Raw genomic sequence first — 25,822 nt, forward strand, 5'->3', positions numbered from 1 at the left:
ATAATAAACTTTCCGGCATATAAGTATTAACATAATGGGACCGTTCTGTGCCTAAGCGCCAGCAAATTACGTATTTCTACCGCTATTTATACACACTGTAATTACAGGATCATGAAGATAACAATAATAACTGTATATCCGGTAAATAAACATCATAACTTACATTTCTCTGGACACACACACAGGATTGCAAACATTGGATCAACTGTCAATCTGCGTTAGTACAAATCCTTTTCCATGCTAGCTGTGGGGTTGACCGACCCTTTGATACGATGTCCAGTTTTTCTGGTCTTGAGAAATCCGTTTCTCCTCCTTCAGCCATTGAGTGTTAAAAAACACAGCTAGGTAAAAAAAAATAAAGAATCTACACCAAGCAAAATGCTAAAAATGTCATAACTTCTCTTACATATGTTTCAACCGGAACTCTTACTCCCTTTAATCCAATTGTTTTCTTTGACCTAAGTTTTTAAGAACAAGAGCATTTCTATGAAATGAGGTCAACAAATATCCACAAATGCCTGTTAAATGCTAACACAAATATATTTCCTAATTCAGTGCATTTTTAAATCCCAATTTGACCTAAAACAACAACAAACAATCTCTCAGAGTCAATTTTCCAAATTTCAGTAGCTCACCGGATGTTTAGAAGTCTATCTGGACTCAATCAGGTCCTTTAGGATCCCAGTGAAGATGATCAGGAACCACGGATCGGTCCTCTCCAAAATGTCTGGAGGCACAGCGGCAGGAGGAGAAGCCTCCTGGATGATCAGTCTCCGTCCGCAGTTGGTTCCTGATGATTTTTCATGGAATCCTGTTCGTGACGCCAAGTTTGTGGTGGAAAAAAACGATTCAATAGTACCGAGTGAGTCCTATAATACTGAATAGTGAAACAAGAAACATTGAGGAAAGACGTTTGTCTTTAAAGTATTTATTCTCTGGCCAGAGAAGGCTTCACCATCCAACAGACTGCAGTTCAGTCTGCAGAGGATGAGCCAAGAATTCAGTTTCTGAAATTCTTATAAGCACACAGGGTGGGGGAACATCAGGTATTTACAGTATAACAATTGATCAGCAGTTTCAAGCTCCCCATTTACCCCTCTAGTCATCCCCTTCCTCTTCTGAGCCTTGTCACACAAAGACATGTGTCTTTATTACTCTTGCCTATCTCTGATAATCTTCACACCTCAACATTCTCTGGTTAAACTGCAACGCCCATTGAGTCACTCCCTCTTATCAAAGCAAAGACAGAGATAACCCATATGGTCCTGTTACCACTCTCTTAGGTACACAATCATACTGTATGTATATAGTTTTGTTAGTGAGTAAGGCACATAAACTAAATCATAGTAGAAATATACTAGCACAACTACATTTTCTATCACACACGTCGCTGTGCTACTCGAAGGTCTCCGTAAAGCCGAACCACGCCCTATGCCCAAACGTCTGCCCCTCACTTTGGACCTCCTCACCCGTGGCATCCATACACTCCGCTCAGGCTATCCGTCTCCCTTCATGGACAAAGTATTAAAGTCCACGTTCTTGCAGGCTTCCTTCGCTGCTCCGAGTTCACCACCTCAAACTCCAACCACCATCCGTCGTGACACGCCACCGCATCAGACATCACATCGATCCTCCCGACACAGTCATCTATCGCCTCAAATGCCGCAAGACCAACACATATGGTCCACTCCAGCCCATCTACCTCTCCAAAAAGACACATACCCAAGTCCGTGCGAACCCATCCGCGACTACTCAAGCCCAAGCTCAAGTCCGGCCAGCCGAACTTCCCCGCAAGATCTCCTGTTCGTCACAGGCAAAGGGGCCACGCGGTCCCGGGTTCACCACCACTTTCGCCATATCTTAGCCAGATCCGGAATACCCCCCGAGTCTACTCGGGCCGTCCTTTCCTCATCGGTGCCGCCTCTACCGCTTCGAGCCAAGGAATTCCCGCCCACATCATTACGATTCTTGGTCGTTGGTCTTCCCCCGCGTACCTCTCCTACATAAGAAATGGCCACCGGCATCCGAGTTTGTCATTTTTTGGGGGATCTTTTTGGGGACTCTGCACAACCAGAGCTTCCAAAGAGACGGCCCCCACTCTACAGTCTCCATTCCCCCAGTTCCCGCCAGCCATCGGACACCAACGGTCCCCCATCACTTGCCCAACCTTCGTTCTACGACCTTCTCTACCCTCCTCATTTCGTCTCCCCTACACTCTTACATCCCTACCTCCCCCTTCATCCCTCTACTTTGACCCCTTCATCCCTCTACCCCTATCCCTACCCTTCATCCCTCTCCCTCGACCCCTTCCACTTCCTAATTCTAACAATCATTCCATCATGCAATAAACCTCTCGAAAGTCATATTATTATTGGCGTGGTCCTTGTTAGTGAATGTCACATTGCAATGAATTGTGGGTAATTCCCTTAGGCAGGGTGGAGATTGGGATTGGGCCTAAAACGCAAGGAAAAGATGCAAGTGAGGGAAACGCTGATGCAATTAAGAGACTTGGGATGTACCCACAGTGTGTCAAATGCAGTATGCCAGAAATATTAGGATGTTCTATAACATCCGATCACATTTTGCAGTATGCAAGCCTGCATGCTTTTCTGGCTATTCTGACCCATAATCCTTTGCGCAGCAGATATATGAGCAAAAGGGTCAAACCAGTAAATGGAAGTTGCCATATTTGGACTGCGGAGGAGTGACACCGTGGTAGAGATGCCGTATATGTCTCTGGTATAGACCTGTCAATCACTGTGTAAACCCGCCCTAAAGCATCCCCTGCTTTATGGTCTGTTTGACTCTAAATGGACCATAATGTACTAAATGAACATCATGCTGTATTGAAGAAGACTTGAAACTAGAGATTGAGACCATAAACTCATGTTTACAATGTTTACTGAAGTAATAAATCAAGAGAGAAGTAGAGTCATTTTCTCATAGACTTCTATACAATAAGACTTCTTTTGGCAACCAGAGGAGTCGCCCCCTGCTGGCCAGTAGAGAGAATGCAAGTTTAAGGCACTTCCACATTGGCTTCACTTTTAAGACCTGGAGTCTCATCTATAAAACAGAGCGTAAGATCCACACTAAATGTTTGCGTAGGTTGAAAGGATGAAATGCACGTACGCCAAAACATATATAACCATAAATAAAGTTGTGTTCACTGCAGTGATTTCATTCGCAAACACTTCATGAAATCTAAAATCGTACTTGGTGATATCTGCACAGTATTAGAAGATTGTTGAAACTAATGACGCTCTGTTCTGCAGTTCTTTAGCGCTAGTTGACGTAATCTTACGAATGATGATAGTTTCATCAGCTGCTCCACAGCTGACCACGAGTGTCAGTAGTTCGGTCTCTCTTCTGTGCTGAGGAGAGCAGACAGCGCTGATTAAATATTAAGCAAAATTTGATTTGAGGTTTGAGTTGGTTTATATCTTTAATAATTGAAACGTGCTTACAGTTATCTACACAAATAACAAAGAGAACAAATAACACTGCTGGTTTGACTGTTAATGATATACGGTGGAGGTGGTGGGAGACAGGAGGATGATGGCTAAGCTATCATCCCTGATGAACAACACCTGATTCTGTCTGTATATATATATTATTTTAGTTATTGTGGATTTTTTACTTTTTTACTTAGTTAATATTCTTTACTGTTTATTACTTATTTATAATACTTGTTCTTTTGATACATTGTTGTTTTTACCATGTCTCTTGTGTGCACTGTCCACTATGCTGCTGTAATCCTGTAAATTTCCCCACTGCGGGACTAATAAAGGATTATCTTATCTCTTATCTTAAAGAGAATATATAAGTGCAAAGTAACGTGTGATATTAGTTGAAATTAAATGTGAGCGGCATCATTATACCTGTATTGATGCATCTCACATTACTACACTATGCTACAATCTGGCTTCAATTCACCACCTCACCATGTGCGTCTCCAAAATGTTTGTACACATGGGTCAGAGTTTCCGTACAGGTGATCACATTCTCTTGTCAAGTTTGTTTTTATAGATCACAACGTTTGCGTGGGAAGTGGCGTACGCCTCTTTCAGGCCTCGTTTTATGCGTACACAGCGGTTATAGATGAGACCCCTGGAGGTTACTTGGTTGGAACTCATCTATAGATTTATACCGCACAAGTGATGAGATCATCTTACAAGATTACATGTATGACTGTAGCACCATGACATTTCTTGACACACATTTTAAGGGTGGCAGCGAACATGACTTTTCAGTGAAATTGAGTCTCTCTGACAAGCTGTTGTTGCTGTTAATGTGTTTTGCTTCTTGTTACTTGACTTGATGTTTGAGCTTCATTGTGCAGAATTATGTAGGCATACCGAGTGTGAGGGCTGTTTCACATTCATCTGCTGAAGGGGCATCGTTTTGTCTGTGCTCACCTTAAATCTCCGTTGGACATGTGAACGTAGGGCTATCTGCAGGATTTCGATCTAGTTTGCAGCCAGTCAAGTATGCAAATGACATCTGAGGAGGAAACTTGAAACTTGCACATACAGAGAATGGAGGCATGAGACATCTCACTTCAACATGCATTGAAACATGTCTGGATGGATCGCTCAAGCGCAAATATATGACCATTACATACATGACCGAAATAATATGCACCTCTCCTGCAGGAGTATTCTAATGATGTTTCTCGCTGCTCTGCGGTCACTATCACATCCCCATCCTCTTATCGGACTCGTTCGTTTAAAGGTCTACTGATGCGCTGTGCGGAGGAAAGGGTCAGTGTGCATTGCAATCATGCGCTCCTGCAGTTTCCGCCGAGTTTCATTGATTTTCTGCAGCTGATATTTGTGAGAGGTAACGTCCTCTTGCGCATGCGTCTGCAGGCGGGTTCTCGAGTGCTGATGTTGCGTTCTGGTACTCCACGTAAGCTCGTACATTCCATAGTTGTGGCTCAGTTGTGACTTTTTTTTCCAATATTCATACTAATTCTAATTGCCTGCTGCTACTATAATTATTCGTCCTTTCCTTCCTTTCATTATTCTCAAACAACTCATAACTAGACTCTTCCCAGTCACATTTAATACCAGTGTATTTATAGTTGTGCTAATCACAAGTGTGTTTACACACAAACATCATAGGCTAACTGGAGCTATCCAGGTTTATTAATCTAGTCTTCAGAAGAACATTTTTGCAGCAATTTTTTCTTACTGTGTGAGAAGTAATTTTGCATGTCAATATGTCAATGCTGTTAGGAAACACGTTCCCATCCACTGACTGACAACCCCAGAGAGAAATAAGTCAATGTTGGCTCACAAACTTAAATGTCATTTTGTCAGCCACTGAGTTAAATTAAGTGGAACCTAGCACCATTCCATGAGGGTGTATCTCAAAAAGGGAAAGAGAAAGACACTGGCTCTTCCAGCTGTTGAGGGAGACCATGAGATGCGATTGAATGCTAACAAGCCAGGTGGAGGGAGTTAAGCCAAGTTTCTCACTGTCAAGAATGAGCTTTAACGCAAATTGAATTTAGTTTTTTAAGACAATAAAGAATAGTCTATGTTAAATAATAAATATATGTTAATCAATCCATAGGATAGTAAACCAATTGATGTTAAGTAATAAGCCAAATGGAATATAATACAGTAAAGACGAATATCCAACTCTTTATTTGTATAGTATAAAAGTATAGTATAAAACACTACAAAGCCTGACGTTCAGAGACTGCACTTGAAGGCAGCACTTCAGCCACACCATCCCCGCACTCCACAGCAGACACAACCGCTACCTGCCAGGCGGAATGGACATATCCTCCCCAGATACTAGTTTCATTCTTCGCGCAGCGGAGCCGCGGGAGAAGCCAGGCCCGACATGACAGCGCTGGGACGGGAGAAGAAAGCCCGCCAGCAGCCGCGGTTCACCGTCCGGCCCGACGCGGTGTGGGCTGCGGGTCGCTACGCCGTGCTGGCCGCCCTGTGCTGCCTGTGCTACAGCAACTCTCTCCGCGGGGAGTTGGTACACGACGATGTGTGGGCTATCATCAACAATCCGGACGTCCGACCGGGCTCCAGCCTCAGAAACATCCTCAGCAACGACTTCTGGGGGAAGAGGATGGCGGACAATACGAGCCACAAGTCCTACAGACCGCTCTGCATCCTCACCTTCAAGTAAGTTCTCCCTCATTCCCCAACTGCGCTGTTTTCACCTCACCTGGAGCCCCCGAACAAACACTTTATTCCGGTTCCACCGCAGTGTTGTTGCCATTTCCCGGGGTGAGAATCCTGGAGCTAACTAGAGCACGGAGCTATGAACACGCTGCCGTCATCCAGCTCTGTGGAAGAAGCTGTTGCAGCGTCCCAGTTAACTTCAGTAGAACCAGAGCTGCATCCCCACCATTCAGCGCTCCGCCTCGGTGTAGTGGCGTCGGACAAAGCCCACCTAGTGTGCCGTGTCGCTATAGACTCTCTAGGGATGCGCTGACATGTACTATACGGGTTTGGTAGGACCTCTAGAGATGTCCCCATCTTTTCATGAGACATATCGATAGAATGACTGTAATGAGTTGGAGCAGAGAGGGTAGCCGCACACACACGGTGTCTCTGTGGAACTTGTTGTCCAGCTATGGAGGACTTTCATAGTAGTGGAGTTGCAAGAGTACAGGGAGGGTTAGGATGTAAGAGGTGGTGTGAAAGTTCTGGAGACAAAGGTTGAGGCTTCTACGTGCTGTGCTGTAGTTGGGTGGATGTTCTAAATGACTCAATGCTGCAGTGAGAACCAGAGGGAGGCCCACGCAGTTCTCCCACATGAGGAGAAATGAGCCGAGCCATGCTGATGCAAAGGAGATTGAAACAAACAAAAAAGTTTATTTTTTCTTTCAGTTGTATAATTCAGTGAAGGATGCTGTTTGAGAGCTTAATGCTGCATCCATAGGTCAGAATAGAATAAAGACTGCTCCGTCTCCTCATATGTGAACAGCATCTTATCATATAGGTGCTACATTATGCTACCATTATTGTGTGCACGCTAGTATGTCGATGTTTTGCATTTAGCTCAATTGCATCGCTGTGACTAAGTCACAAGTGCAAGTCACAAGACTGAGTACAGCCTCACAGAGTTGCAAAGCAGTTCTAAACGTTTAGACTTGTTTAAAGAGACGTATGTGGCCTCGCTTGGCCCTCTTGTGGGCTAAAATGTAAATAGCAAAACATCAAATTTGCGAAATTAAATATTTAATTTTCTCTCATTTCTGACTGATTGTGACTCATTTACAGCAGTATACTCTCCTGCTGGGACCAGCATTATAACCTTCTTATGGCAGATTCATGATAGGACACTACTACATCAATTGTTTAATGGCTTACAATGTGCTGTAACCAGCAATTCATTAAAAGGTCAACAAGTCTGTGTTGTGGCTGTCCTATCATCACAGTACGAGGTTAAGGGCTGAAGGGCAGCGCTGGTAGGGATTCAGTGCACTGCTCAAGAGCGCTTCAGCAGTAAGAACAAGGAGGTTTAAAAGGTGTGTGTCTTTGACCATGACACCTTTATTCAACCAAGACTACAGCTTAGCCTCTGACAGACTGCCAGTCTGAGGGGGAAATACAGTCATGGATGGTTTGATGAAAACACAGAGCAGATAGTGAAAGCACCAGCAAAGAGAGAGCAGGAATGGTTCAAAAGAGCTACTGACACATAGCTATGGCCTTTGGCTAGTATGCACACACACACACACACACACACACACACAGACTAATCAGCCGGGAATCAAACCGCCGATCCTCTGATTGAGGCTGACCCGTTCTACCACTGAGCCGTTGTGAATTTCTTTTACAAAAGAGAGCATGTGGTTGAAAACTTAAACTCATATGGTGACCATGGGTACACAACATTAGTCCATGTGGGCCGACCTCACCGTAATTGGAACAAAAGCAAACTCAATTTGTTTTGAATGAGAGAAAAAAAGGTTAAAAAACATCCCCTGAATACGATGCTATGGAGCTAGAACAGTAATAGTGAGGCAACTGTGGATAAGTGGTAGAGCAGGGTCCTTCAGAGGGTCGGCGGTTTGATGCCCGGCTCCGCTAGTCCATGTCGACGAGCGAGACACAAAATTGCTGATAGGCAGGTGGCACTTAGCCCCTGTCATCAGGGTGTGAATGGGTGAATGGTGACAAGTAGTGTGAAACTGCTTTGAGAGGTCAGAAGACTAGAAAAGAGAGATACAAGTCCAGTCCGTTCACCATTTAATAGTCATCTTTGGCATTGAAAATACAATGAAAAACATTCTCACTGAAAAAATGTCAACTGAAAAATAAAACACAGGCAGCAGAAATAGTCTTATGATGTTCTGATATTTTACTAAGCAAAAACTCTGAACTGAATTTGTACCTTCAAATGGCACATTTTTTAAATGTTTAAGGTGCTATAAAAATGTTCTTCTCAAAAATTCCACACAATGCAGATGTTCAGGACAAAAATGGGTAATATCACAATATTTGAGGCGCTACAAAAATATCTTTCTCAATAATTCCACACAATGACTGATGTAAACATCGAACAAAAAGTTTGGAAATTAGTGTTTGGTAGATTATTTCTCTGTTGTAACAATGCTTCTTGGCAATGAATGTTATACCGTCGGAAAGCCTGTTTATTTACCTTTTAAACGGTGCCCCAATTGTAAGGAACTTACAACCCACATACTCAGCTGTGCTGCTCATCCCACAAAAGCATGATCCTTACAAATGGGGCACCGTTTGAAAGGTGAATAAACAGGCTTTACAACGGTATAACATTTATTGCCAAGAAGCATTGTTACAACAGAGAAATAATCTACCAAACACTAATTTCCGAACTTTTTGTTCGATGTTTATATGTAATCAAGGCATCGTTGACTTAATTATTGTTAATAGTTGTTTAAAAAATGTAATAATAACTATAAATAACCACAAAGAAATGAGAATAAAATTGAATATGATTGTCTGATTTATGTTTGTTTTTTGTTAAAAAAAAACTAAGAAAACACTTTGAATCTGTAGACTACTGCCTAATAGTCTTATTATTGCCATTTGATGACAATTGCTCATATACTGTAAGCCTAAATAAGTATATTTATTATTTTGAACAAAGGTTAAATGTTATTTCACAAGTTTCAAAAAGTGCCCCCAATTTTTTTAAAATGCCCCTGGATTTCAGTCAGTGGGGGCAAAAATTGCCCCCTAAAAAATATGTAACAACATATTTCTTAAAATGTTCAACTGTTGCTTTAATATCATGGATACAACACCCAGAACTCTGCTCTGCCCACTTTGGCTCTAGAAGAATTGTCCCAGTGGACTTACATGTAGGGGGAATCTAGATGAGTGTTATGGAATGTGATTGGCTGCCCTGGTGATAGACATAATGTGTCCCCAGGCAGAGCTCCATCAGCACACTCAGCACTTAAGGTGTGTGTGTGTGTGTGTGTGTGTGTGTGTGTGTGTGTGTGTGTGTGTGTGTGTGTGTGTGTGTGTGTGTGTGTGTGTGTGTGTGTGTGTGTGTGTGTGTGTGTGTGTGTGTGTGTGTGTGTGTGTGTGTGTGTGTGTGTGTGTGTGTGTGTGTGTGTGTGTGTGTGTGTGTGTGTGTGTGTGTTCAAGCAGCAGGATGGTTTCATTGTTCAATGACAGTTATTCTAATTACCCAAGAGTGCAAAAAAAACCTTAAGCAGCTGCTTGCCAATCCACCGTCCGGTAATACAGTGAAGAAGATATTGGTGCCTTAATATTTCTCCTGACAACAGACAGTGGGCCTCAAAAACACCCATTTAACAGAAGTGTGAGTGTGCTGGAGCCACTGTAATGGCCAGAGCCACTGAAGGGGCAGATGATCTTTTAGGAGTGACAGGTGTTGCCTTATTGCTCACTCAGGGAGATGTTCAATGCTTTGGGTTGTCGCTTCCAAGGCTAGTTGGCTGTCGGCTTCTCCACAACATCTTCATTAGTCTTTCATGTGAAGGATGCTGGTTCACGTGGCAAACCCTCCTGGTGATTGACTGTAGCTCAATCATTAACCCACACCAGCCACAGCTGCTGTGGAGCTGGAAAAAGCATCTACTCTTTTCTCTGCGGAGAAATAATGATGAAAGGGTGAATCAGGCCCTTTTCCTCGGCTCTTTCTCTCCCTGTAGACATTTACCAGCATTTGTTCAACTCTAAATGCTATCAAGACTTTGCTGATTACAAGTATTAACAGAAAGCATTTAGTAAATGGAAAATATGAAAGTTAATCATAAGGCCACAATTAAAGGCAGACCATATGACTGTGTTCAAGCGGGATATTTTTCATCTGACACCTTCAGGGACACGTTTTGCCATTTTGAAAGTGTCTGCAAATCTTTACCAAATGCAGCAAAATGACCTCACAGGCATTTTCTTAGATGCAGATGTTATAGCACGAGGTATGATTATTTTCCTAAGAGAAATAAACAAGATTGTTGGCTTGGTATCACAGATTAGAGTCTGATCAGTAGACAGCTGTGAGAGCTCTGATGTACTTCAAAACGGATGCAGACAGCAGGTTAAACAGTGTCCTCATGTCTCTCCCTCTGCACCCTCCTTTGGGAGGTGTGACTCACAGTATGACAACCTCTTGAATGCAAGATGGCGCCGCAGATGGCAGCCTCTGTACTGCGCTCTCTCGTACTTTTTCTGGTTTTCTTTGTTTGTCTCGTTTCCAGCTCTCCCTCTCTGATCACATTCAGCAGGGAGGAACTTTTAAACTTCCATCAATCCACTGGTCAAACTTTAGTTGGAGGAGCAGCGGCTCTCCTCGGGATTTGCCGGAGACAGGTGGAACTCATTTGAACTCCTTTGTTGGGTAGTTAGGAAGAGTTTGAAAAATAATAATGTGCAAAGTAACTAGTAACTAAAGCTGCCAGACAAATGTAGTGGAGTAAAGAGTACAATATTTCCCTCTGAGACGTCGTGGTGTTGAAGTACAAAGTTGAATAAAATGGAAATACTCAAGTAAAGTACCTTGAATACATAAGTACAGTACATAAGCAAATGTACTTAGTTATATTCCACCACTGATCATAATATTCACTCACAGCTCATCAAAACCATACAATGTACTGCTTTTAATAAAGAGGTGGAATAATATAGAGCAGGATTGAGTTCAGTCTATTGGTCCGGCCCTCCACAACAGTCCCTGTTTCTCATGTGGCCCCTTGGGGAAAACAATTGCCCCCCCCGATATTAAGTGTAGCACCAGGGACAAAAACACACTGGACCACTGCTACACTGTAATAAAGGATGCATATCGCTCAGTCCCCCGTGCAGCTTTGGGACTCTCTGATCATGTGAAGAGATGGACCAACGAGGCAAAGCTGGAGCTACAGTCCTGCTTTGTCTGCACTGATTGGAGTGTTTGTGAGGCTGCTGCTACAGACCTGGATGAGCTCACTGACACTGTGACATCATACATCAGTTTTTGTGAGGACATGTGTGTGCCGACTACAGCCTTCTGCACATACAACAACAATAAACCTGGTTTACTGCAAGACTCAGGCAGCTTCGTCGGGCTAAGGAGGAGGCCTACAGAAGTGGGGACAGGATCCTGTACAACCAGGCCAGAAACACATTGACGAGGGAGATCAAGGTAGCAAAGAGAAGCTACACTGGAAAAAAAACTCAGCCAACGACCCTGCGTCAGTGTGGAGAGGCCTGCAAGTCTCCATGAAACCCTCCATCACAGGATTAAATGACTACAGGTCTGTGGTCATGACATCCTTTGAGAGGCTGGTGTTGACCCATCTGAAGGACATCACAGGGCCCCTGCTGGACCCCCTGCAGTTTGCCTACCATGCAAACAGGTCGGTGGATGATGCAGTCAACTTGGGACTACACCACATGCTGCAACACCTCGACTCCCCAGGGACATATGCAAGGGTTCTGTTTGTGGACTTCAGCTCAGCGTTCAACACCATCATCCAAGAAATACTTCAACCCAAACTCTCCCAGCTCACTGTGCCCCCCAGGGGTGTGTGCTCTCCCCACTGATCTTCTCCCTCTACACCAGCGGTTCCCAAACTTTTTAGGCCACGCACCCCCTTCTACATCCCGACCGGGTTCACGCACCCCCAATCCCCCACACCTTAAAAAAAGCAACAGAGCCTATTTATAGCCGCATAAAAATCAGACCAATGAGCGAACAGTTTGCTCGCGCGTGGCGTTTGTTTACAAGATAAAAAAACACAAAAAAGACAAAAAAACTTCCTGCACCGTGCCTTCGAAAAGGTAACGGACGTACACCAGAAGATTGGCCAGATTGGCCACATCTGTAGACTCGTCTACTTGCAGAGAGTAAAACTCACTCTTCTTCACGCGACCGACTAATGTAGCCAGGATGTCTTCGGACAAAGCATCGATGCGGCGACACAGTGTTGTTGGACACCGGGATCATGTCCAACTTGTTTACTTCTCTCTCTCCAATCATACATTCCACCATCTCTTTGGCAGCTGGCAAGCACACGTCTTTGGCGATTGTGTGAGGTAGCCCCTTTCTTGCTATTCTGTAACTGACCAGATATGAAGCCCGTAGTGCGTGTTTTGTAGACCCAACATGAATGAGACTGCAGTTGTTTTGGGCTGTTTTTTAACTCTTCCAATTTCGATATAAACAATGTAAGGGGCTTTTGACTTGCACTGCTTGGTGTTCAGGTGGCGACGTAAATAAGAGGGCTTCAGACAGCTGTTAGCCAGAACCTCACTGCACTGCAGACTGCAAACCCTGTCTCCTAAAAATTACGTTCCCCCAAAACTAAAATGCATTCTCAATTACGTTTGACCAAAAACGTATTTTCTCCCTGATTACATTTGTGTTTGACTTATTACATTGACTTATGACAAATACGTTTCTAATCAACATTTTAACATTAACATTTTTTTTCCTCTCCACCACCGCCTCTCCTTCTCCCTATTACGCGGTCAGAATACTACCACAACACGCCGCCTGTCTCCAGCAGAAACGCGCTCATCCAGGCCGAGCAACGAGGAACATTACGCAGCTACAATACCTCCACAAAGGCCCGCGTGTAAAATCCGGGAGTAACCGTGACTCTCTTAAGGGTTAGGTTTGGGTGGGGACGTGGCTTCCTAGTCGAAGTTATGGTTAGGGTTAGATGGATACAAATAAATAAAATATACCTCCATAACACCCCACCACTCTCGGTCTCGGCTCATACCTCCCCAGCAACGAGGCACATCACCCGGCCACAATACCTCCAGAATGTCCCCCGGGTGAAATCCGGGACTTGGTTTTATGGTTCCGAGTGGCGGGCGCTCACCCGTTGGCGCCGAACGCGAGGTCCCCATCGTCAGGTCTGTCAGCCCTCGGAACAGGCCGCGGGGCAACAACTTGTGGGTGGCGGGGGTAGAGGCGAGGCAGATCACAGAAAAATAATAAAGACTAGAGTATGGCAAAGATATGTTGATGAGAAACGTATTTGTAATACGTCAGACACAAACGTAATCAGGGAGAAAATACGTTTATGGTCAAACGTAATTGAGAATGCATTTTAGTTTTGGGGGAACGTAATTTTTAGGAGACAGGACTGCACCATTAGACCACCATTACATTTTTCCTCTCGCGCACCCCCCAGAGGCAGCTCTAGGGGGTGCGCGCACCACACTTTTGGGAAGCCCTGCTCTACACCAACGACTGCACCAACGAGGACCCATCTGTTAAACTCCTGAAGTTCACAGACGACACAACGGTCATAGGCCTCATCAGGGACGGTGATGAGTCTGCGTAGAGACGGGAGGTTGAACAGCTGGTCCTCTGGTGTGGTCAGAACAACCTGGAGCTAAACAAGCTCAAAACTGTGGAGATGACAGTGGACTTCAGGAGGAGCCCCCCAACACTGCCCCCCCTCACCATACTCGACAACACGGTGTCTGCTGTGGAGACCTTCAGGTTTCTGGGATCCACAATCTCCCAGGACCTGAAGTGGGCCCCCAAGCTCAGGAAGTTCAACCTGCCTCAGGAGCTGCTGATCCTGTTCTACTCCACCATCATCCAGTCTGTTCTGTGTGGTTTGGATCGGCCACCAAACAGGACAGAAACAGACAACAATGGACTGTCGGGTCTGCCCTCCATCCTGGACTTGTACACCTCCAGAGTCAGGAAACGGGCAGGAAAGATCACTGCAGACTCTTCACACCCTGGACACAAGCTGTTCCAACTCCTCCCCTCTGGTAGGAGCTACAGAGCTCTGTACGCCAAAACCACCAGACAGGAACAGCTTCTTTCTGCTGGCCGTCACTCTGATGAACAATTAATCAGTAACACTGCACTACTACCTCAATTCCATTAACACTGTTGTTGCATTGTTGTATAGGGTTATGTTCATATTTATATTTATACTGTACATAGTCGTTACATTTTTATGCTTACATCTGTTCTACTTTTTTTGATTTTTGTTCTTGTTTTTTTTCTGTTTATTTGTAAATTCTGTGTATGTACGTGGACGAAAAACTGGAATCAAATTCCTTGTTTGCATACGAGTGCATGGCCAATAAAGCTGATTCTGATTCTTGTCTTAAATGTACACGGCATGTAAAAAAATGCCAGAAATGATGATGGATTGGTGCACTGCTTTGGTAGACCTATGGAGAACGTGCTTTCAGTCCTGCATTATAGAAACGCAAGACGGGGAGGGAAGAAGTGGTGATGGATGCTTTTCTGATAGAAGAGGAGGAGGAGGAGGAGGAGGAGAGGGACACAGCAGATAATAGAAAGAGACAAGCAAGAGATGAAGAGTGAATAATAAGAAATGACAAAGAAGAAGGTTAAGAACGTGATGGATGATTGTCTTCGTCCAAGATGAGCTAATTCAGACGATGTGAGAGCTTTATTTCTCGAATGCCGCTTAAAGTTTCAGAATAAAAGAAGTTATTACCTCAAGTTCAAGTATCCAGTCAGGGACATCATGTCATTTTTCCAGCCATGACATTTAATTATCTGCTCTTTGTTTATCATATATTCAAAGCTTAAGTAAAGCATTTCCACCCTGTTTTCAGTGTTCTTCCCATTTTGCCTGCAGTGTTTTATTCAGCCTGTTTTTACATTGCAGGGATCTGTTAAAGCAAATCACTGTATCTGATGCAGTACTCTCCAGAATAATTAATAACCTAATTTTAGTATTCTTGCGACCTTCCTTTGGTTTATGGCCCAGTCTCCGGTATAGGGCAATATGTATGCCAGCAGTGATTAAGTTGTGCACTGAGAAAAGAAAGTAAATTGAAGGAAAGTAGCTACTTCTGCTACTGTTACTGCATGGTCACTAACCAGCAGAGAGACGGAGCTTAATTATCTCTCCTTCACCTCTCCAGTCACAGAGGACACTGCGTCTGTCTCACTGGATGTGCTTACGTCCTGAGTGCTCACTTTCAAAATGTCACTCATGTCAGATCCTTTTAGTTTTGCTCTGCTAGTGGTGGGGCCTAAAAACAATATAGTTGGTTCATCAAACAGCAGAGAAATGTATCTCAACAACTCAGAGAATGATTCCTGAGAATTCTTGCTACTCGCCAACCTTTCCTTTAGTGCTCTATTGGATTGAGATGTGGTGACTGTGGAGGCCATTGGAGTACAGTGAACTCATTGTCATGTTCAAGAAAGCAGTTTGAGATGATTTGAGCTTTGTGACATGGTGCACTATCCTGCTGGAAGTAGCATCAGAAGATGGGTCCACTGTGGTCATAAAGAGACGGACATGGTCAGCAGCAATACTCAGGTAGGCTGTGGCGTTTAAACCATGCTCAGTTGGTACTAAGGGGCCCAAAGTGTGCCAAGAAAATATCCCCCCCACCATTACACCACCACCAGCAGCCTGAACCGTTGATACAAGGCAGGATGGATCCATGCTTTCATGTTGTTTATGACACATTGTGACCCTACCAGCTGAATGTCGCAGCTGAAATGGAGACTCATCAGACCAGGCAACGTTTTTCAATCTTCTATTGTCACATGTTGGTGAGCCTGTGTGAATTGTAGCCTCAGTGTAGCTGACAGGAGTGACACTCGGTGTGGTCTTCTGCTGCTGTAGCCCGTCTGCTTCAAGGTTCCATGTTGTGCGTTCAGAGATGTGTTCTGCATACCTTGGTAGTTACGAGTGGTTATTTGAGTTGCTGTTGCCTCTCTATCATCTCCATCCACTCTGCCCATTCTCCTCTGACCTCTGACATCAACAAGGCATCTTGGTCCAAACAACTGCCGCTCATTGGATATCTTCTCTTTTTCGGACCATTCTCTGTAAACCCTAGAGATGGTTGTGCGTGAACATCCCAGTAGATCAGCAGTTTTTGAAATACCCAGACCAGCCCGTCTGGCACCAACAACCATGCCACGTTCAAAGTCACTTAAGTCCCCTTTCTTCCTCATTCTGATGCTCACTTTGAACGTCAGCAAGTCGTCTTCACCACGTCTAGATGCCTTGAGTTGCATTGAGTTGCTGCCATGTGATTGGCTATTTGTTTTAACAAGCAATTGAACAGGTGTGCCTAATAAAATGGTCGTTGAGTGTATGTCTGGTCTGAGAAAGCCTCAGGGTTCCCCAGGGAGAGCTGGAAAGCGTTGCTGGGGAAAGGGACAATTGGAATACTGTCCTAAGCCTGCCTGCTGTCACCAAGGCCCTGGACAGGCGATAGAAAATGGATGGGTGAATAGATGAATGGTATTGTATGACTCATAATTTCGGTATCATGACAACACTATTCACCTCAAAGTGGCTAGCAACTACATACAGTATGATCGATGTTCGCATATATTATCATCATGCAGAGCTAGGCTCATTGTTATTCATGTTTAGGAGTAGTAGTCATACAGGCCCATCACACAAAGGTCAGATCAGATTCCTCCAGCAGTCCGTCAGCAGCCACACGTAACAAAATGTCCTTGAGCAGGACATTGAACCCCAACCTGCTAAATGCCAGCTAAATGCCTCAAAAAATAAACTTGAATTTCTCTGAAGCCTTCAGATTGGATCGGTTGAGACCCCAGCCTGGCCCTCTGGGAAATTCATCTCACAGCCCTTCACTTGTTCCACACTCTTCTCAGCATCAGCTATTAGGGCAGATCAGCATCAGCGAAGGTCAGGGTGAGATAATGGTGAGGGTTAAGGCTCTCTCTCGTAGGTTTCACCAGCCCTCCTCCTTGAATTATGAATAGAAGAGAGATAGTGGAGGCCAGAGTCTCTTCCATCACAGAAGACTCCTTTAGAACTAATTATAATCAGAGATAAGATGTGAAGCGGTGCTCTGTTCAGCTCTCCCTGGTTTGGTTTTGTTCCATTCTACAAAACGCAACATAAAACCATAAACAAAGTTTTCACCCTTTATCCTTTTCAGTTACGTCAAGCAATAGAAGTCATCGTATTCCTCTCTGACTGACAGTATCACATACATGTTCTTTACCATCTTGATCTAACGCTTCATGGAAGCTGTGGGATGTTTACCCTGACTTGTTTTTTTGGCTGATTAAAGGGGGTATGTTGGAACCTTTGGGATCACTACTAAAGTTTAAAACAAAGTGCTGTGAGTTCAAACTAAATGTGGTCTGTGAATGACCGTTTACTCTAATTTTCTTAAACTTACATCTATCCCTTGGCCCTGATTGAAAAAATACAGAATCAATGAATTTGCATATCATTTTTGTTTCTCAAGTTAAAGTGTCTCCTACCTCACTAATAAAATCGAAATATAAACAAATCTAAATCTAATATCATGGAATGACAACTGGAACCTGAACTAGTGTAATGCTCCACTCATTGGTATTCTGTTGGTTGGAGAGGGAATTGTCACAGCGTAATACAAATTATTATAAACCAAGTGAAAATTGCATATGTCACTCACTGTTACTACTCACTGTGAGATTAGCTGCAAGAAGAGCTTAAGCAGGGTGTGATCTGGTTTTGGAAATCCAACATTCTCTCTCAAAGCAATCATGTTCTTTTCCTTTTAAATTCATGGCACTACACTGACTGGATTGAGATTCTGTTCAGGATAATAAGACACTTCATCACTTTACCCAGGAAAGGTTGTAGACCTTCCCACAGCGGGAAGAGTTATCCGATATGGTAGTTTTTGATGGTTGGGGTTTTTGGGAAGCTGACTCACACTGACTGCACTTATTTATCCATCAGTCTGTAGCTGAGTTTTAATCATATCTGATATATTTTACACTTGAACATTAACACTTTCACAGTGTCAGATATAATGCAAATGACACTCCCATCCCATCCCACCGTGCTGAATGTTTCTCTCTCTCTGCCAGGTTGAACATCCTGCTGGGCGGCATGACGCCTCTCTATTTCCACATCATCAACGTGTGTTTGCACTGCGCTGTAACCTGCCTGCTTCTGTACACCTGTAAACGCTTTGTGTTTGACGACTCACGTCTGGCATTTGTCACAGCTCTCCTCTTCGCTGTGCATCCCGTCCACACCGAGGCCGTGAGTACAAGACACACAAACTGTCACAAACTGTAGGAGTTGAACCCTCAATGTTCCATCTTCACATCTGAAGCACAATACAATCCATTGCATTGAAATAGCTGCTATCAGAGCAGTCACCACTGCCCATTTAGCCAGCGCTAATACTTCACCCAGCAAGCTGGGGACCTGAGGAGCCCTTCAAAGGAATTCTTCAACCAGAGATGCACTGATTGCAATTTAATTTAATTTAATTCAATTTAATTTATTTACTAATTTAATACCAGACACTGTTCTCTGTTTTTAAACTTTCCAAATATATTGGCAAAATATTTATCAGTTACTTTTAGAAATTCACATGAACCACTCTTAACATCGGCATAAATTGGATCCACTGCACTATCCATCCATTTAAAAGGAAAGAAACGTCACTTCTAAGGCTGGTTTGCCTGTTACTCCTGTTATACCCTTCTTCCAAAACAGTGGTGAAGAACACCAGGAGCACATGCCAGGAGTTGGGTTTTCATTAAAACTAGGGATGTCCATTCTTTCCCCTCAATCCGAGTAATTTAATATCGAGTATCTGCAGACGCTGAGTTCCGATTTGATACTTCTATTTTCCTAGACAATACAGACCTTAAAGTTATTAAAATCAATCCAATGTACATGCTTTGAATCAGTGGCGGGCCGTGCATTTTATACATGGGCCTTCTGAGCTGTCCTACTACACTTGAGCCATCTCCTAATAACCTCATTATGATGCCACAGCTACGGTTATTATTTGTTTCTAGGGGTAACAATACACTCATTCGTATTAAACCGTTTGGTACGAGGCTTACGAACAGAACAATATGTTTGAATAATACTAGTGCATTTGGAAAATGCAGAAGCTTAAATTGTGGGAAATATAATGTTTTCGGTGGACACGTAGGAGACAACGGGCTGTGTGACCTCTGAACCTGGAACAATAACAAAAAACAGCTGAGGCTGCGCACGTGTCTTCAGGGAGGCTAAGCTAAACTAGCTTAGCGGGGAAACAACAGCCCGAACGGATTCAATGGTCCGGACAATAACCCCGCGCATGACGGGATGCTTCGTAATTAACGGACAATGCATATAGTCCAAATCAATGTAATTAACACAATGACAAGAACAAACTCACAAGAACCAGTCACATATATTTATATGACAACAAAGCAACAAATCAATCCAGCAACACAGCAGCGCTAGAGCACGAGCCATTCATACTATTCATAAAAACTACACGACAGACAAATGAACACAGTAGTAACGCTACTGCAGATGTAAAAAAACAAAAGCAGTTCACTTACCAAAGCTGCTGTTCACTTAAAGACAAAGTCCATCCTCCTTTCTTTGATTACAAAGAGTTTAAAACCGCGGTTGTACAGAACATCTGTGCGGTTCAGTTCCAGCCAGAGTGTTCGTTGAGTTGTAGATCGACTCAGGTCTCAGCTAAAGTTTTCAAAAGCACGTTGCTTGTGCGTGTCCTGTCGTATAGCTGCCTTGGTTAGCATAGCGTAGCTCCAAACACCAAGAGCTCAGTTGCAAATGAAACACATTCTTAGCCATAACATGTGCAACGCTTCTCTGACACTGTCAGCCAGAAATACCGTTCGTACAAATCCTTTTCCTGGCTGGGTCAGGGCTGCTAGCTGTGGGGTTAGCCGACCCTTTGATACGATGTCCAGCTTTTCTGGAAATGTCCTTCTCCAGAAATCCATTTCTCCTCCTTCAGCCATTGAGTGTTAAAAAACACAGCTAGGTAAAATAAAAAAGAATCTACACCAAGCAAAATGCTAAAAATGTCATAACTTCTCTTACATATGTTTCAACCTGAACTCTTACTAAACACTAACATCTGCTAGCTAGCTTTCTGTTTGACAAAAGTCACGCTGGCCCACTGACCAATCACGGCGCACGTTAATGCAGACGTACTTAGCAGGCTACCTGGGTACCACCGGCACGTCAAAGAATACGCCCAACATGTCAAACTAAAGATCTGATTGGTTGAAGACTATGACAATCAACAATATCGTCCTCATTTACTTAAACTACAAAGGCTCTCTAGCGGGCATCGGGCCTCTCTCCTTACATAGAGACATAGGGGCTGAATCTGATTGGATAAAAGCTCTCATTAAAACAAGCTGTGCTGGAAGCAGAGCAACAGAGGAAGACAGGAGCTGTGCAATGAGAAAATAAGCTGATGGGAACAAATTATAATACATGTAGTGCATTTGTGAAAAAATATTAAATTAAAATATAGCCATAACTTTGTGATTCTGTTTAGGCCAGCAGAGAAGGCTTAGCTGGCCCTGACGGCCCACTACTGCTGTGAATTGAATAGATCTGCATTATGTCATTCAAGCTGTTCCTTTTGTTTTCCTCCAAAATAACAAAGTATACAATACAATGGCCTTGTCAGTGTCCTAAACCAGGGGTCCCCAACTGGCGGACCGTGGTCCGGATCCGGACGCAGTCGCATCCGGACCCCGGACCTAAAATCGATAGTTCGGAATCATACATAAGCACCGAGTTTGTACTTTAACCGGCGCAACTTATTCAGCCGTTACGGCACTTGTTCAGCGGTGCAGGAAACACACCGACCAATGCGGTGTAAATCACATCACGTGATGCAGCTCAGCCAATCAAATATGAGTATTCTGACACGTTTCCTGACTCGAGTGAGGTTTACACACAACGTGACACACGGGGGAGAGACGAGGAAATAGAAAGAAGAGCAGGAATATTGCGCTGATCAGAGAAGTTACCTCACATGACGTTCTCCAAAAAGAGAAACGTGTTCAGAGAGAATAGAATTTATAAGCATGAATGAACAGAATCTCATATATTAATTATTCCCACAGGCAGTTAAAACCAGCATGTCTAATATGTTCAGAAACCGTAACTATTGATAAAAGCGGTAAATGAAGCGGCACTATGAGACAAAGCACAACTCTTTGAACAAACGTACCCACTCACATCTAAATGAAGACACAGAAAATAAACCTGAGAGCCCAAAATGATCAGAATCAATGATGTTAACAGAGAGAATAGAGCTGAAACAAGTGGTTTAATAACCACAGATAAAGTCCATGCTCACTGATTTATCTTGTTAGAAGATGAGACAAATATAATATTGTGGCTTTTTTGTTGACATCACTTCACACCTGAATGAACTGAATTTAAAGCTGCAGGACAATTCAGTGAAATTGATTTTTCTAAAATTAATTACTTTATTTTAAGATGCACTTCTTCAAAATCTTTCTGTTATGTCAGTTATTCTTTAATGCAGCCCTTATTGTACTTGAAATGAGAAGAACATTTATTTATGTATTATTTATAATCCATCCAGTTAAATTTGAAAACTGAGAATAACAATTGTTAAAATATAATTGATGTACTTTCTTTATTTGATTTGACAGTTGTTGACGACAGACACGTTACTACTACTAGGCTTCTTGAATATATATATATATATATATATATATATATATATATATATATATATATATATATATATATATATATATATATATATATATATATATATATATATATATATATATATATATATATATATATATATATGGCACTAAATAGCGCGAGTTAGATATTATTGCAACACACACACACACACTAAAATGGAGGGGAGACGGACGGCTGATAGTCTGAGACTTAATGTTGGCTGCACTTGATGCGTTGTTGTGCTTGAAAGTTTCGCCAATATATTTATTTACGTATTTAACCTTTATTTGCCTAGGTAAAAACAATTGAGATAAAATCCGATGGGGACTTGGCCAAGAAGGCAGCAAAGTTAAATGTTGATTACATACAATAAAAAAAAATGAACATAAAAAAACGTAGGTGAACACATCAACAAAAGAGGTTAAATAGATGATCAAATGGACCATCTGGTTTGTTTCACTTTCTGTCCTTGCCCAGCATTACTTCAGAAACACTGAATTATTGTCTTTCTGAGACTCTTGTACGGCTACGCCCTAGGCACTCTCAGTAGGATGGAACCCTAACACCCTGTATGAATAGTTATGTAGACCTACTTTACTGTTGCCTATTGTGAACTTCTCACCATTTATGACTAACACTGCCAAGTCTTCACCCAGGGAACTCACCGTAAGCTCCTCTGGTAGCTTCAGTCGTCACATCTGTGTCACACGGTTAACGGAGGGGAAGAGGGTTAAACTGTTCTAAAGAACCAGAGTACTTAGTTTGGTTTCAGCCACTTACAAATGGTAAGGCCGTGGTTTTATTAAAGTTTTGCACACAACAATCACATACAACAATTTCACTTCAATGAAACCGTTTCAGTGCTACAAAAGCCAATGCTGACAATCCTGCTGTTAACAGGCTCTCAGTCAGCTCTCGCTGTGAGTTTTTTTCATGCTGTCTTCTAGTCCCCCCTAAGGGCATAAGACCTTTCATCCTATTCGTCTCGTTAAAGAAGTATAATCCAGACCCTATGCTGGAAAATCCCCTTTTTCTCTGTCTCTCTCTCCTCTGCTGGCTCTTTTTATGCTGATCTAAGGCTGGTACCTCCTTCAGGTTCATGCGTCACACACACATGAGTCCTCCTGCTTTTAGGTCTGCAACAGAATGTAACTGGTTTGATCCTGTTTAGAACAGGAAGGATTCATATAAGTTTTGAGTGACTATTTTATATGTTTAGTCACTTCTATCATGAAATAAAAACTATTTATATGTTTCATGGTTATACTTTTTAAATCAAACAGGTTGCATGTGTTGGGAACGTAAAGGAGCGTGTTTGAGTTATCAGCATCTAAGAAACTAAATTCTTGACATCAATAGAATTATTAATGTCAGTAACAATTATTAACAATTATTAATAATAACAGGGCGCCACCCTGAGAACAGGGACCAATAACCAAACGATAAACTAAGTCTCATAATTAGTGTTCACTCACAATGTCAATAGTCTGAGTACTATTACACATTCAGAGTGAAGGTTTAAGTTCGAGCACAGACCACATATACAGCTATTATTACACACATATGCACAAGTAATCACAGAAGACTGCTCTTTAAAATATAACAGTTTATTAAATCCAAATAATAATGATCTAATCAGATAATATCAAAACCAACAAACACTATCATACAATTATATGTCTAATACCTAGTCGTGTGTGTGTGCGTGTGTGTGTGTGTGTGTGTGTGTGTGTGTGTGTGTGTGTGTGTGTGTGTGTGTGTGTGTGTGTGTGTGTGTGTGTGTGTGTGTGTGTGTGTGTGTGTGTGTGTGTGTGTGTGTGTGTGTGTGTGTGTGTGTGTGTGTGTGTGTGTGTGTGTGTGTGTGTGTGTGTGTGTGTGTGTGTGTGTGTGTAAGTAAGAGGAGGGAACCACTCAGACAGTGGTGGGGGTAATCTCAAACGGGGTGTGTGGGCCTACAAACCAAGATGGCGGAGTCTAGAAAACTACGACAAAATGGCTGAGAGGGGGCTACGTGTGTAACCACGTGGGACGACGCACAATGTGGGTTGGGACAATAGACTACTAACCACGGGTCTGAGATGGTCAACAAAAATCAGTGAATCTAACCATGTGTGTGTGCGGGTTAGTAGGGAGAGAGAGCGAGGGAGAGAGAGAAAGAAAACCGAGCTCTGAGCGCGGTGCTCGGTGCCTCAGTAAGATGTGAGAACAGCTGATCTATCACGCAAAACTCTGCGGTTGGGTTCTGAACCGACCAGTCACGCTTATACGGTGATAGCTAGGGTTCTAAATCTCACTCACAGAGCCAATTTAAAGAAGAGCGAATAAAACCGAAACAAAATAAAAAGAATCCCCAAAACAAAACAGAAATCACTGCGGTGAAATGCGAGTATTGTTTCCCTATCACCCCGAAACTCGGTCGGCCACCGTGGTTTTAGTTTTTAAAGTAATAAAATCACAAACTCCACATCCACTAGCAGTGACGGATCTAATGCAAACACAGTTACAGCAGGAAATACACAATATAACGGGACTCCGTGGTCCGCGATGCTTGCACTGACACGTTCTAACCGCTACAGTAACTTAACAAAACAAGATAAAGGAAAAACAATTAAATAACCTAAATTAAGCCCAGATACCAAGATACTCTTACTGTGAGAAGCTTCTTTCGGTAGGGTCTGTTTCCAGTGGTAGGAAACACTCGGTGGCGCTGCTTCAAGCGTGGCGCAACATCAACCTCACTCGCTGCAGAGAGGAGGGCAAACTTCGGCTGAGAGGAAACGGGAATGGCTCGTCCATTTGCTGGTAATGAGGGAATAAACTTCGGCGGAGAGAAAAACGGGAATTAGTCGTCCTTTTGCCGGCACTGTGTACACTAAAGGTGGGAGAACGGGTCGTAGAAGTTATCCGTTCTCGCACTACAGGATCCAAAAACAAAACTATAAAAACACAGTCTGTTGTTCGACCAGCGAATGTAACGTGTGACCTGATAGGATTTGATGAGGCAAGCGCCTCCTTGTGAATCTTCTTTCACCAGTGCGAAAGATTTGAGCTTCGCGCTGGCTTATAAACCAGGTAATGCAACCAGTGGGGGGTCCCTTCTTGGAGCTTGGCCCCATCAGACCCCAGATCAGGCCTTTGTTGAAAGGAAGGAACATGGATGCTCCTTTGTTTGAAAAACACATGTGAGGGTCTTAGCCAGCCATGAGACCAGAGTCAGATTCCAACACATGTTATAATAACAAACATTTAGGTAAGCATGGATTACCATTTGGACCATACCAAACATTATTTAAAAATATACTTTCATTATCTCCTGTGAAGAAGAAATTGAAGAAATAATTCAAGAGTGTGTGAAACAAATTCATGATTCATGTCATCAGTGTAGCTGCAGAACCATGGAAGCCAATTACGTAAGATGAATGGGCTTCAATTATTTCTGAACAGTAACCAGAAAGGGTTTTGGTTGTGCGAGGTATCTTACGTAATTGGCTTCCATGGTTCTGCAGCTACACTGATGACATGAATCATGAATTTGTTTCACACACTCTGGGTAAAAGGTTACATTTGGTTGTCATCAGTGCTTGTTTGAGTTTAGTAAAACTCTTCTCAGGAGTTAAGGTTAAAGGCTCATTCTGTCTCAGTCTATGGTCATGTGTCATGTTCTGCAGAGACTCTGCTATGACGATGTGTCCAAATAGCTCCCAAAGGCTGTGCCATGGCATATGAGTGGGTGTGAATGTGAAAAGGTTTAGTTTAGCAGGTGGCACCTTGCATGGGAGCCCCTGCCATCAGGGTGTGAATGTGTGTGAATGGGTAAAGTGCTATACAAATGCAAGTGACTATTTTTACTGTTTTAGTGAACAAAGTCAGATCATTACCTATTGG

General features: G+C 43.0%; 1 protein-coding gene across 1 annotated transcript in view; it reads left to right on the forward strand.

Moving 5' to 3' along the window:
• Positions 1–5,856: 5,856 nt before the first annotated feature.
• The window catches only part of tmtc1 (transmembrane O-mannosyltransferase targeting cadherins 1), a 92,750-nt gene continuing 72,784 nt past the window's right edge, over positions 5,857–25,822 (forward strand). The window contains exons 1-2 of the mRNA XM_076076069.1: positions 5,857–6,152; positions 18,295–18,472. Of these exons, the coding sequence (XP_075932184.1) occupies positions 5,857–6,152; positions 18,295–18,472 (474 nt within the window). The remainder of the gene's footprint in view (positions 6,153–18,294; positions 18,473–25,822) is intronic.

This window comes from Anarhichas minor, unplaced genomic scaffold (genome assembly GCF_050575085.1).
Source record: "Anarhichas minor isolate MPS153535 unplaced genomic scaffold, ASM5057508v1 ptg000055l, whole genome shotgun sequence".
Lineage (NCBI taxonomy): Eukaryota > Metazoa > Chordata > Actinopteri > Perciformes > Anarhichadidae > Anarhichas > Anarhichas minor.